We start from the raw sequence: 15,158 nt of genomic DNA, 5'->3' as shown, positions 1-15,158 counted from the left end.
TCGGCCCAACTGGTCCATGTCGACCACAGCAACCTCCCTGGTAGTCCCAGTTGCCTGCGTTCAGCCCAAAACCCTCCAAGCCCCTCCCCTCCATGTACCTATCCAAGTGCCTTTTCAAGGTTGCAATTGTACCAACCTTGACCACTTCCTCTGGCAGCTCATTCCAGGTACTCTCGGGTCCCTTTTAAATCTCTCCCCTCTTATCTTGTATCTGTGCCCTCTAGCTATGGACTCCCCAAGTCCATACAGACAATATCCACTGCCCTACCTTCATCTATCCCCTTGGTTACCACTTCGAAAAAGTCCAAAGGATTCATCAGCCATGACCTCCCATGCACAAAACAATGCTGACTATTCCTGATCAGGCCTTGATTATCCAAGTGATGGTAGATCTTGTCCCTCAGAATTCCCGCCAGTAACTTCCCTAACTGAAGTAAGGCTCACTGGCCTGTATTTCCCTGGCCTGTCCTTGCTACCCTTCTTGAACAATGGAACAACATTAGCCACCCTCCAGTGTTCTGGAACTTCGCCTGTGGCTACCGACAATACAAATGTCTTTACAAGGGCCTCCGCGATTTCTTCCCTCGCCTTCCATAAGGTCCGGGGTGCACATGGTCAGGCCCCCGGGATTTGCCCACAATGAACTTCAAGGCTACAAATACCTCCTTCCTCGTAATAAGCATATGATCCAAGACCTCAGTACTTATTACCGTCATTTCTCTGACATCCATGATATTCCCCTTAGTAAACACTGAGGAGAAATAGACATTAAAAATCTCAGCCATCTCCACACACAGGCGGCCCTGATGGTCTTTAAGAGGACCTACTCAACCTCTTCAAGAGGCTTTAATATCAAGACGCTTAGAAAATAATAACAGGATTGAGCAGTCAACACAGATTTAGGAGGTAAATCACGTTTGACTAATCCATTAGAGTTCTTCGAGGATGAGGCTAGAAGAGTAGAGGCTGCACCCATAGATGTAGCTATTTTCAGAAGGTTTTTGGTAGGAAGGCAAATGGTATGCTGTTCTTCACTGCTGGAGGATTTGAATATAAGTGTAAACATGCCTTACTATAATTGTATAGATCGCACCTGTAATATTGTATGCAGTTTTGGTCTTTTTACCTAAATGGATGTACTTTCTATTTAAGATTCATCAGACTGGTTCCAGAGACACCAGGTCTGTCCTACGAGGAAAGAATAAGTAGGCTTGGCCCCTATTTTTTTTTGTTATAACAAAAGTTGGAAGTATGCGAGATGGGCTGTTTGAAACGTGTAACATTCTCGCAGGTCTTGACAGGGTAAATATGGGGACAGTGCTACCCTGCGTGGAGAATCTAAAACTAAATAAGGGGAAGGCCATTTAAGACCAAAATGAGAAATTTCTTCACCTAAAGTGTGAGGAATCTTTGGAAATCTTTATGCCAGAGGGCTGTGGAGACTCAGAGTTCATTCAGAACTGAAAAGGATAGATCTTGGAATACTGGCAGAATCAAGGTTTAATGGGAAGTGGTAGGAAAGTAACAGTGTGGTAGAAGATCAGTTATGGTCTTGTTGAATGGCACAACAGCTTTGATGGGCCAAATGGCCTACTCCTGCTTCTATTTCTTTAAAAAAATTCTTATGATTCTTCCCCCTCCCACAGATGTATAATGTCTTCAAGGAGTTGCATTAAACATTTTGCAGTTTGTAAAACTGGCCATGTAAAAATTAGGCTGCGGGTGTTAAAAGTAAATAACTAACAATAGCTCAAGGACATGGTCATTTGCCGATCACTAAAGAATAACTTGACAGGCTTTGTAACTCAAGAGTGCAAGAACAATAGCTCACAGGAAGATAGTGGTCTCTTGTGGCAATTACTCCTGATGACACAACGTGATTAAACAGTTAATGTCACTTTACCCTTTATAATGCTAGCCAACTTAATTACATCTATCAGAGGGCACTGATTTCCAGGAATATGACTTCATTGGCACAAATCCCTCTTCACATGAGTATAATGCTCATGTTTAAGTGAACATTACTAGGCTTTACAATGGTGGAGCAGATCACTGCTGAGCTCAATCCTACACTATCATCACCTACCAGCCTCTGCCAGCAATACACCTGCATCAATGTTGGATTGGCATCAAGGCAGATTCTTCTCTTAATCCTGGGATGCACTGGCCAAATCCCACAACGACAGATGTGGTGGGTGCAGAGCATGGATTAGGAATTGAGAAATATCTATATCATAGAATTCAGTGCAGTTATTCCTGCTTTGCACCTATGATGGCAATTAACTTCTTTTGAAAACAAACTTTATCTTATAATATGCTTAGGCAAAACACCATACTACTTCAATACAAATTCTCATAGCTCTGAAGATGGTACCCAGTAACAACCTCCAGAAACTGCAAGGTTACACAGATGGAGACCGATTGCGTAGTTTTAAACAAGTCAAACTGCAAAATCCACTGTACACAGGAAAAAAAGTCTGACTGAAAAAGATGAACTCTCAAAGGGAAATTAACAGAAAGTTCAGAAGGAAGAAGATAATGTTCTTGCTTGAAAAAAAATAATGAAAATGGATTTTTGAAAGGGTATTGGATACATACAGTACATGTAAAGGGAAAATTTGCAGGGATCTTAGACGAAGAGTAAGGGACAATGAATAATTACATAATTCTTTGAAAGAATTACCACAAGCATGCTGTACTGAATAACCCATCCTGCACTACATGTCTTTAGGAACTATGTTGTAAAAACATGGAACTTATTTTAAGACAAAGCCAATATACATTTATTAAATACTGTGAGCATAGCACTTTACAAATGAATATCCTTGCAAAATTGTGAAGTTATATCAAAACATTAACAAAAACATTTTTACAGGAAAGATTATTACTTTCCAAGTGCATGGCACACCCAATCTCTCTGCAGCATCCTTGCAATTTTTTAGGAAGTAGAAAACAGGGGGGGAAAAAATCTTGCCTCCAAGATTCTGCCAGAAGCAGACATCCCCTTTCCCAAAAGACCTGCATATGTTAAGACTCAATTGGGTTATGGTTTCTTAAAATGAGAATTTGTAATTCATTGGTACTTGTTTAGAGCATTCCTAAACAAATTCAATCGTTGTAAATTTCTCCCTGCAACTCTGATGTTGCTGATTTCACAACACTAGTATCTCGGCTCATGAACTTAGACAAGTTATTTCACCACAATGAATGCCGTGGTTAGTTGTCACTTACCAAGGCTTTGAGTAAAATGTGATGATAAACATATTGCTGAGATATGTTGAAGCTCTCAAACAGCAGTAAACACTTTACTCTAACTTACCCGAATAAGAGCTGGAATGACAGTCTGCACAGTCTTGTTTATGACCTGGAAACTGTAGCTGTCATCCAGTCGCATCACATTGGCACCCATGAAGGTAAATATAGGCATGATATTATGGAGAACCTTGTCCTATAAAATACACAAAGTCACAAATAAATCAAAACCAGAAACTGGTTAATGATGTGGTAGTAATGGATTTATGAGCACTTGAAACAAAACAAAAAGTGGTTGAAGAAGTTCACAAATTTGGGGGGGGGGGGTAAGAAATGTATCAATGTGCTTGTATTTTAATCGTACCAAAGACTATAATTACAAAACGGCCAACATATAGCAGGTTAGGACTCAGAAAATGACACTTAATACAATAATAAAACAAAAGAGAGGATTGAAATTGTGGACATTTCCACATCTGTATTTCAAGACAATTATTACTAGATTTAATGCAGTGTATGCACAGGCTCTTGGACTTCCATCTCCAGTGCTTGCTAAACGCTGCTGCCACCTGTGCTCCCAGACTCTTTAACAGCTTAGCTCATAATGCTGTCAGGCCTTAAAGACCCAAATGCTATACTGGAGTAGTAGAATGCGACTGAACCAACACCTTTGTAATATTCATCAGGTTAGGCAACATCTGTAGGGAAAGAAACAGGGTCATCTGCCTGAAACATTGACTATTTTCCACTCTACACAAATGCTGCTTGACCTGTTGAGTACTTGCACATCCTCTATTTTTATTGCAGTTTTGCAGCATCTGCAGAAGCATAATTGACTATGAGGCACTTCCTACTTGCTCCATCATTCAATAAGATCATGGCGGATCTTTCACTTCACTGGCACTTCAAAATGAACCTGCGGCAAAGTCGTTGACAATATCCTGATCCCTAGAAGGAACAGGTTGTACTTACAGGGAACATTCCTGCAGCAGCACCCAAGAGCAGCAATGCGTGATGATGTGTCTGAGGCATATTTGAAGTCCTGACACATTGAACAATCAGCTCCACGTTAAACTTCTCTTCATCAAGAACATCTGTAAAACCAAAGTTCAACATGCAGCTACTTAGGATCTTGTAATGTGCATTGATGCAACCCTCATATCATTTAGAAAATTATGAGAAATATTTACAAAAGATACTTAATGCACCTGGAATTTGCTATAAGATTAAGAATGTTTAACCACACCCAGTGCTAATGAAGGATTACAGAATTCTATCTGCATTCCACTATCTGTATATCACATGAAACACAGATGGCATTCCACAACAAACTGAGCAGTGATACCTAAACAAGTCAGGACCTTAGTTTTCAATGCCTCTTACCCTGATTAACGGAGCTCAATGCAAACTCAAGGAACAGCACCCTATTTTCAGACTTTGCACATTATAACCTTCAGTATTCAATATTGAATTCAATAATTTCACAAAATCAGCTATTCCAATTTTGTGCCTCAAATACCTGCCTTGTTTTTTCTCCCCTCTCTCCTCTTCTGGTATTTCTTATTTTGATTTGATTGCTCCTATTTATATTTCCCCAACAGACACACCTTTTGCTGTCCACCTTCCTTCAGCTGGCACCAGCATCACTTGTGTCATGCAACCTCTCCTGGTCTCCATTCTAGCAAAGATCCCCTTCCCCCACCCCACCCCTTTTGTTCTCTCCAACCTTCCTGATTTCCTCCCCAACAAACAGCTTGTTCAATTTCTAACTTTTCCCAGTTCTGATGAGAGGTCATTGATCTGAAACATTAACTCTGTTTTTCACTCCACAGATGCCATCTGACGTGCCGAAGACTTCCAGCGTTTTCTGTTTTTAACTGAGTGCTAAGGTCAATCATATATAACATCCTACATACAGTGATATATATGATTCACAAATGATTTTGACTTTACGCTCTAATCACTTAAAACTAGAGTCAGAGCTGTACAGACTAGAAACAGGCCCTTCAGCTGACCACATCTATTGCGACTGTTTTACCCATCTACACTAAAATCATTTGCCCGCAATAGGTCCACATCCTTCTATGCCTTGCCTATTCAATGATCTGTCTAAACGTCTCTTCAATGTAGTGATTGTATCCGATTCCATCACCTCTTCTGGCAGCGCATTCCAGATATCAACCATTCTCTGTGTAAAAAAAAACTTGCCCCTCAGATTCCCTTTAAAGCTCCTTCCTCTCAATTTAAACCCCCTCATTTTTTGATGTCCATACCATGGGACTAACCAGAATTAATTCAAGTTACAGTGAATGTCAAGATATAAAAACATTGCAGAGAAACAATTGCATCCTCCATACCATTGCTTATCTTGGATCCATCAGGTGACAGTTTCTGGCAGAGGTTCAGTAAACAATTGAGGATCAGCTGCTTTGTGTACTCCAGGGTGCTCTGCTCGGATAATGCAGGATCCAGAGACCTGAGTCATGACAATGATTAACTGTTAGTTCTCAGCCATAATCAAAATAATCAGCTTTCCACTTTCACGTACAAAAATATAGAACAACCGATCATCTCCAAACTCTGAAAAACCCTCGAACTATTGTCAACAACAGTCAAACAATTCCCAAATCCCATGTAAATGTAACACTGTAGATCTGGCAAAATTTTGTTGTAAATAACTAAGACCTTAAAGTAACTATTTTTCACTGTATTAGACCAGATCCAAGCTAGATGTCAGGAGGTGGCTCTATTCTAGAGAACAGTGAACCTCCAGAATGGCAATTTCTTGCAGATTGGAAGCTGATTTTCCAAATTCCTTCAAATGAGATCTAAACCAATTTATGGCCAGGATAGGCATAAGGAAGGTATTCAGGGTCTCCTGAAGGTGCATTTGTCCAAGAAACTTTCGATCAGAGTAACCACTGCACACTCTGAGGAGAATAAATACCTGTTTCACTGAAGGCATCACAGTGTATTTCATGTTGCCATGTTTAATGGAATGACACCAAGCCACTAAGCTCTCTATCTCCTTCCTGTACTCTGACTCATCACTATTTGAGAACTCATGACAACAACCTTTCCCTCAATGTCAGCAAAACATAAGAGCTGGTCATTGACTTCAGGAAAGGGGGCGGTGTACGTGCACCTGTCTACATCAATGCTGCTGAGGTCGAGAGGGTTGACAGCTTCAAGTTCCTAGGGTGAACATCACCAATAGCCTGTCCTGGTCCAACCATGTAGATGCCACAGCCAAGAAAGCTCACCAGCGCCTCGACTTCCTCAGGAGGCTAAAGAAATTTGGCATGTCCCCTTTGACACTCACCAACTCTCATGAATACACCATAGAAAGGATGCATCATGGCTTGGTATGGCAACTGCTCTACCCTGGACTGCAAGAAACAGCCCAGCACATCACGGAAGCCAGCCTCCCCTCCATGGACTCTGTCTATACTTCTCGATGCCTTGGTTAAGCAGCCAGCATAATCAAAGACCCCACCCACCTGGGACATTCTCTCTTCTCACCTCTCCCATTGGGCAGAAGATACAGGAAACCGAGGGTACATACCACCAGGCTCAAGGACAGCTTCTATCCCGCTGTTATAAGACTACTGAACGGTTGCCTTATACGATGAGATGGACTTTTGACCTCACAATCTACCTTGATACGACCTTGCACTTTACTGTCTACCTGCACTGCACTTCCTCTGTAGCTGTGACACTTTACCCTGTATTCTGTTATTGTTTTTACCCTGTAGTACCTCAATTCACTATGTAATGAATTGATCCGGTCGAAAGGTATGCAAGACAAGTTTTTCACTGTACCCCGATACAAGTGACAATAATAAACCAATACCATTTATCGTTTTTATATCTTCTTGCAAGTAAAATCTAAAGATATTTAGAAGGTGATAGATTATACCTTGGAGAGGATTCAAGTTTTCTCTCCTTTCAAACCTGCCTCACCCACCAGTTCCTAAGCATTAAAAAGAACAGATGAGGCAAGTTCCCTTACTTCTTAGCCCACTTCTGCATGGAAGCCTACAATAATCATTGTCTCTTATAGCTTCTTAATGATTCCAGAGTTATTGCTTCCTACCCATGTGCATCCTCCCGGACCTTCTGTCAAACCTGTATCTATTCCTCCTGATCAAGTGCTTTAACAATAAGTTTGTGTGCAGTCATAGAGCTGCAATCAGGTATTGACACTCTGGTTTACCTGTTACCCGTCTAGGAGGACCTTAGAATCTCAACCAGTGCCACAGCCGATGACATCAGCCGCTCATTTCAGTAACAATACCAGGAGCTCATCTCAAATTCTTCCTGCTCAAACACAGTAAAATTCAGAACTCATACCTGGACAGAAGGCTGAAAAGGGTAGGAACCAAAGTCTGGGGATTTTTGAGTTTCTTTTTGTGTTGCAACAACTCCATGATGAGGGTAACTCTCTGCCAGTTAATGTTACCGGTTGCAGAAACAGGTTCCAAATTCTGCAAATCTTGAGATTTCCTTTAAAGAAAACACACACAATGAAAATAAATCACAATAATTTTTGAAGATTTTGAAGAAGTTGGAGAATCCTTTCTATTCCAACTGGCTGAAGTCCAATTCTGATATATTCCACAAAAGGGATAATGTTTTATTTATTAATTCCGACATGAAGCCCACTTGACTTAATGACCAGGAAGAAGCTCTCTCCAAGTAATGTGTTAGAATTTTGGGAACACGTCTCATTGATTGTTGTTTTATTCAAGGATTTCAGATTAACACAGAAAACATGCACGTCTTCCACTGGAGGAGTGGGATGCACTCCTATGCAGAGAGATTAAGTATATTTGGGGCATATACTCCAATCTCATTGAAGCATACAGAACTCTTTAAGGCCAATACATAGAAAATGAAGTGTCGTTTCTGTGGTCTTTTTTTTATTATTGGTAAGAGTTCGAAGATTTATTTCAAGAGAGTAGCCAAAATTTCTTCAATCGTTAGCACTGCTACCTTGGAACTCTCTATCCCAGAGGGCTGCAGCTGCCCAGTCACCCAGTATAATCACGAAATCAAGAGACACGGCATCGTGGTGCTGATGGGGGAAGAGTGGAATTACCAGAGGGTAAGCACGGACATTGAAGGAGGCTCAAGAGGCTGATGTGCGGATATGGTATCAATTAATGTTATCAATTAAGAGATACCCAAAAAGTTCCCTCATCTGGAAACGTACCTTTGCTGTTGCATTTTCTGCCTTCTGGTCTGCTGAATGGTTGCACGACTTGGAGATTTTTCCAAAGGTCCCAGCTCCCGGGCAACTTGTTCTGCATCAACTACAATCTGTACCATACAAGCAAGTAAAAGTAACAGATATCAAGATGATCATATCAAACAGATCAAATTGCAGTTTTATTTTAAATTCACAACCTAGAAGATACTAAATAATATACCGATTAACAACAATCAAAATCTAAATTAACAAAGAGCAAAACACATCATCTTGCACAAAAGATATAGTGTTTTATCTGCTGGAGTTTAACTAGCCGACGCCTTAAACAGAGTGAACGTTAGACCAAAGTTCCATCTGTTCACTCAGGTGACCATAAAAGATCTTGCAATATTACTCACGATAGTGGAGGAGCATTCTTACAGTGCCCTGCTTAACAATTATAATTATTCCTCAGCCACCATTACCTTTTGTTATCCCACCGCTGCTTTTAGAACTTCGCTGTGTGCAACTCAGCTACTGTATTGGCTGAGATTATAAATGTTACTCAGTTTCCCAAGTGTTCAATTGCATTCAGGTATTCAGAGCTTATATAGATGCAAATATTCTCAAAAAGCGATTCAGTTCAAAAATTCTGTGTGTGCTTTTGAGTGTTAAATCAATTCTACCCACATTTAGAACACACATACAAGTTACTAGCAGAGCACCACAGTACACAAGAGTCTCAGCAGTAGGCTTGAGTTGACAACATTGTGCTTCACGTTTAAGTAAGTAAAAGGGCTAACGAGTTCCATTGAGCATTTATTCACAAACATTCAATATCTATAACGGCAATCACAGCAGGCAAACTTATGGGCAGGACCTCACTGGTTGTCAAGATAATTTTGGGATTGCAATCTGCCTGTTATGTTTGGAGAGTCCTTGTGCTTGGGTGGGCCGTGCATATCAGCTTGGAGATGACATCTCAGAGGGAGACAATGCCAGGGAACATGCTCCAAGTTTGGGTAGGGTGACTGTGAGCTCAGGCAGCTTCCTGATCAATGATAGGTTCATCCAAGACTGTTGTGATAAGCAATGCATTTTACAAAAGTTTGCATTATTGTAATACAGGCATTAAATCATATCACAACAGTAAAATAATGCACACAAAATGCTGGAGCAACAGGTCCTGATGAAGGGGCTCGACCCGAAACAGTGACTGTTTATTTCCCTCCAGAGATGATGCCTGACCTGCTGAGCTCCTCCAGCATTTTGTGTGTGTTGCTCCAGATTCCAGCATCTGCAGAATCTCTTGTGACAACACTAAAATAAGCAGCCTTGCATTTGCCATTATGCTCCTAATCAAACCTGAGCAACAATTTGTTACATAAATCTTATTTTGTTTAAACACAAACCAAAAAGAATACATCTCAAAGCTGCCTTACTCACCGCCTTGAAAACACTGCTTATTGTTTGTGCAGAGACTGGGTTTTTAGTTTGCACAAGCAGGTCGAACAGTACTCCCAGCAACCTCTGCTGTATCTTCACATCAGGCAGTGCTGCAAAGAAACTTTTTGTAATCTAAAAGAGAGAGGAAATGAAGTTTTATAATTAAAAGCAAATCTTGACATAAGAGTTATAGTAAAGTCACTAGCACTTAAAACCGCTGGGAAGAGAATTAGTTTAAAATCTCCCTCATTTTCCTAATGAAATTTAGAGTAGGCAGTCTCAAAATCTCTTGAAATTGGTATATAGATTCAGACCAACTTTTTTAAGCAATTCATTCCCTGTGGATGTAGCTTTTATTGTTCATTGCCAATGGGCCCCTTAATTCAGTGGCTTGCTCTGCTATTTCAGAGGAAAGTAAAGGGTCAAGAGCAATGCTTAGGTCAGACAGAGGATAGCACAGTTCCTTTCATGAAAGACATTACTGATCCAAATAGGTTTTTAATACAATTCAGTAGTTTCAAGGTCATTATTGACTCTAACTGCTTATTCCTGATTTATATAAATGACTTTAAATGTTCCAGTTTTCATGATGAAATTCAAACTCATGTCTCTAAATCAACAGTTCAGATCTTTGAAAACTGCTGACGCTGGAAATCTGAAATAAAAACAGAGAATGCTGAATGCTATACCTGAAAGGTCATTGACCTGAAATGTTAACTTCATTTCTCTCTGCAACACATTGTTTGACCTGCTCAGTATTTCCAGCATTTGACATTTGTAGTGATACTCCAGCAATTTAATCAATATGCTACTGTGCATTCATTGATTATATAAGAGCATGTTCTTCAAATTGGTTATTTTAAGTAACTGAGTTTTTAAGTAAATTAGCTTTCTGCATTGTTTTGTGGATTGTTTAATTTTATAGGCAATATCTAGCAGAAAAGTGAGTTGTCATCATGTAATGATTTTCTTAAAATTTCAACATACATAAATTTTACCATTTCAGATCCTAAAACCCCATCTTACTGCTGGAAATCTCTTTCAGAATTTGAAGTGAACCTCTCATGTAAATATAATGGAAATATCCTAAATTAACACATGTACACATGCATAACTATGACAATAAAACCCTCACTGAAACCGTGTGCAGTCGCAGCACCAGCCCGCAATGTGCTATACACTCATCTACATGCAAAATTTGCAAACTACTCAACACTGAATAGACAGGTAAAGCACTCCCATTGCTAAACAAACTTGAAAGAGTTTAAAGAACGAATACATATATGATAATTTCTCAAATGAAGGTGTTTGTGAGCAGTTGTACTTCTTCCTGAATGTGCACGGTAACTGAATATACTGACTGTGTATGCACACTCATTATTCTTAATCATTTCAAATGTTCATAAGCCTAAATACTGACAAAAACAATGGGGCTGCAGTGATATTAATCTGGTGCAAGCTCTGCAATCCTACCACATTGTATTTAAATGTGATGTTTAAGAAATCTGTAGTATGGACGAACATAATTTTAACAGTGGGCAATTAAACAACTAAAAGGAGACGGCTGGCTCCAAAACATCCCCATCTTCAACGATGGCTGGGCCTAGCGTGTGAGGCTAATGGAAAAGCTGAAGCATTCATAATCATGGCCAGCCAGAAGTGCCAAATGGTTGATCCCACCCTTTTCTTGAGATTGCCACCATCATAGAAACTCCCTGCATGGGATGCTGGGATTCAACACCCTCCATGGAATACCAATAAATGGCTAAAAACACTGTGTACAGACAACATCCTAGCTGGAGTACTTAAGACCTGTGCTTGAAAAGTGATTATGCCTTTGGCCAAGTTGCTCCAGTACAGTTACAATGCTGGCATCTACCTAACTAGGTATGTCCTGCTCACAAAAAGGACAGATCCAATCTGGTTATTCACCAATCAGTCTACTCTCAATCAAAGTGAAAGAACGAAGGGGTCATCAACAATGATATTCAGCAGCACATGATCACCAATAACCCACTCACAAATGAGTTCTGCCGAAGCTCAAGACCTCATCACAGCCCTAGTACAAACATGGACCATACAGATGAATTCCAGAGGTGAGAGTGGTTTCCCTTGACACGAAGGCCACATTTCACCAAGCATGTCCTGGTAAAACCAAAGTCAATGGGCATCAAGGGGAAAACACTCCAGTTGTTGGGAGTCGTACATTGCACAAAGCAAGATGGTGGTGGTTGTTGGGGTCAATAATCTCAATTCCAGGACGTCAATGCAAGGTTTCCTCAGGACATCGTCTGAAGCTGGACCATCTTCAGTTGCTTCATCAATGACCTTTATTCCATCATTAGGTCAGAAGTGGGGATGTTTTCTGTTGATTGCATAATGTTCAATTCCATTTGCAAATCCTCAGCAAATGAAGCAGTCCATGCCTGCAAGCAGTAAAACTGAGACAACATTCAGGCATGGGCTGAGAAGTGATAAATAAAATTCGTGTCACAAAAATGCCATCACCATGGCCACCTCCAACAACAGAGTCCAAGCACCTACACTTGAATTCAATGGCATTACCATTGCCAAGGCCCCCACCACTGATACCCTATGAGCCATCATTGATTGACCAGAAGGTCAACCAGACAGGACACGTTAATCCTTCGGCTAAAAGAACAGCTCAAAGGCTAGGTATCATGCAGTGTGTGACTCACCTCCTGACACAAAGGCAGCAGCATGATTGAATAAAGTCCATTTGCCTGGATGCCTGGCAACACTATCCGACCACCAGTCTGACTGCTTGACTGATACTCTTAGCATTCATGCCCTCCACCACTGGCACAGAGTAGTTACAGTGCACACCATCTACAAAATGCACTGCAGTTACTAACTAGGCTATTCTGACAATACTTCTACTACCAAGGACAAGGGCAAACATGTGCATGGGAAAACCACCACCTGCAGGTTCCCCTCCAAGGGTACACATAATCTGGAACTATATTACTAGCTCTTCAACCTTTCTGGGTCTAAATCCTGGAAAATCCTCTCCACCAGCAATGCAGAAGTACTTTCACCAGAAGGACTGCAGCAGTTTACAAAAGGTGCTCATCACCAGCTTCTCAGGGACAAATGAGGATGGGTAATAAATTCTAGCCTTGCCAGTGCAGAACCCAAAAATGAATGAAAAAAAGATTTCAGGAACGTAATTCCACTTAGGAACAATCATAGTACTTGTGGGCATGTCAGAACAGAATCCTGTGATTTCCCTCAATGTTTGCAATACAAAGTACCTGTCCAAATGCAGTGATCTGCAGTGCTGGCAAGCCTCTGTACACTTCCTTGGAATTATTCAAGGCACTGATGAAAAGATCCAGACTTTGCGAATTCTTCGCCAGTAAAGTCGCAGATTGTTCATTGTACTTTGAGAGAACCATATGCAGCATAAGGGCTTCATCTTTGAGGAAAGTGTCAGGTTCCTTTCCTAGGAGTCTCTCCAGTAGGGGTAACAATCTGGATAATACGATCTGAAAAGTAATTAAAATTAGTATGTGACAAAAAATTCACAATTAAACTATGTCCAGATTTTTGAGCGGGCGGCAAAACTGTGAATGTTTACTGTCATTACTTCACAAGTGATTGAACATAGGATTGAAGGAAAGCTGCTGTTAGTGATTCAGTATTTGTCCATTGGTTGTGATTGTCCAACGGAATTGAAGGAATACTTGAACTGATGTGAATTTAAGTCACCTACAAACCACTCCCACTGCAAGGTAACCTGACAACGCTATGCTTTGCTGCACAAGGTCTAGGTGAATTTTTAAATATCATATGAAGCTAAGTCATTCAAATACAAATTCATTGACCTTGTAAACCAAAAGTGCATCTGTGCATTGTGATTCCTTCATAAAAAATACTTCAAACAGATTTTTAAAAATATCTTCAAAAACTTTATTTATATTTCAGTTTCGACCATCATCATGTGAGCGTTGCATCCTTTATTTAGCATTCAAAAAATGCTTAATAATGTGAATTGGCTGTTTAACTAGCTTGACATTATCACATGCTGGATGTCAGGAATCCCTGGCCACTTGAAACGCCACTCATCTAACATGCTTTAAACATGCATATCCCTACAGCATCAATGAAGGTCATTCAACTGTGATGATGCAAATGTTTGATCAATATTGGAAACATGCCATTGTTCTGAGTCTGGTGACCATTTTTAGTGGATTGAGATCAGAATACAAATGGTCATGGTCTCGGACATCACCAGTGGGTTCCAGGCAATCCCATTGGTGGCAGTATCAAAGAGCAAATTTGACCATACTGAGCGAGCCATACACATGGACCCAGTTTTCCCAGGGCTTCCACAATAGCTTAGCAATATTCCCAACAGGCAGTGAGTAGCACTTTGGATGCAGCTGACGTACCACCATAGTGGAATACAGTACTACAATAAGTGGATGACCTTCTTTTGGTCTCCGAGAGCAACAAGGGGCTGGCGGGACAAATAGGGGCACTTGCTACATTGTGAGAGGCCCTCAGGGAGGTAAGGTTTAAAAGGTAAACCCAGATGTGGAAACTCAAATTCCAGTATTTGGGATACACAGAGTGTCTCAGGGCATATGGGATATGACCGAAGATTGGTAGTGTCTCAACAGCCTAGGCCCCAGGGACCTTGGGAACAAGTAAAGATCAATTTTACCAGGCCACGACCTGATGCCGGAGGGTAGTGCCATTGCTTGCTAGTGATAGACCAGTTTGCATGATGGGTGGAGGTTTACAGTGCACATCACAATTGCGTGCATTACGGGGTAGGAAATGTTATCTTAAAGGCAAGTTCCAATGCAAATGGACTCCAATCAAGGGATTCATTTCACTGGAGCAACAAATAATCTGCTGGAGGAACTCAGTGGGTCAAGCAGCATCTGTGGGAGGAAAAGAATTGTCGATGTTTCAGGTTGAAACCCTGCATCAGTACCGATTCATTTCACTGATTGAGTAATATGGATGATATGCAAGTTGATGAGAATTAAACCAAAGTTCCCATATCCTTTACATCCTCAAAAGAGTGAACAAACCATACTCTTAAATCTAATTTGGCTACGGCTCTCCAGAACACTGGCAGGTCCTGGGGCAGATCGCTCCCAGTCATCCTAATGACGACCAGACTCACCCTGTACGAACTACTGACAGGACGGGCAATGGGATTGCCAAAGGGCACAGTAATGGGGAAAGGACATGGGACTCTGAAAGGACTGGATCATGAGTTATGTCCCAGAAT

General features: G+C 40.8%; 1 protein-coding gene across 2 annotated transcripts in view; it reads right to left on the bottom strand.

Moving 5' to 3' along the window:
• heatr1 (HEAT repeat containing 1) overlaps nt 1–15,158 on the bottom strand; it is an 82,559-nt gene that overhangs the window by 26,768 nt on the left and 40,633 nt on the right. For both annotated transcript variants that reach the window (XM_052011300.1, XM_052011301.1), the window contains 7 exons: nt 13,165–13,398; nt 9,890–10,021; nt 8,468–8,574; nt 7,606–7,758; nt 5,610–5,728; nt 4,225–4,346; nt 3,320–3,448 (listed from right to left, as the gene is read on the bottom strand). In XM_052011300.1, coding sequence (XP_051867260.1) covers nt 3,320–3,448; nt 4,225–4,346; nt 5,610–5,728; nt 7,606–7,758; nt 8,468–8,574; nt 9,890–10,021; nt 13,165–13,398 — 996 coding nt within the window. The remainder of the gene's footprint in view (nt 1–3,319; nt 3,449–4,224; nt 4,347–5,609; nt 5,729–7,605; nt 7,759–8,467; nt 8,575–9,889; nt 10,022–13,164; nt 13,399–15,158) is intronic.

This window comes from Pristis pectinata, chromosome 3, assembly GCF_009764475.1.
Source record: "Pristis pectinata isolate sPriPec2 chromosome 3, sPriPec2.1.pri, whole genome shotgun sequence".
Classification (NCBI taxonomy): Eukaryota; Metazoa; Chordata; class Chondrichthyes; order Rhinopristiformes; family Pristidae; genus Pristis; species Pristis pectinata.
Note: the sequence above shows the minus strand (reverse complement) of the source record. Positions and strands in the feature narration are given on the sequence as shown.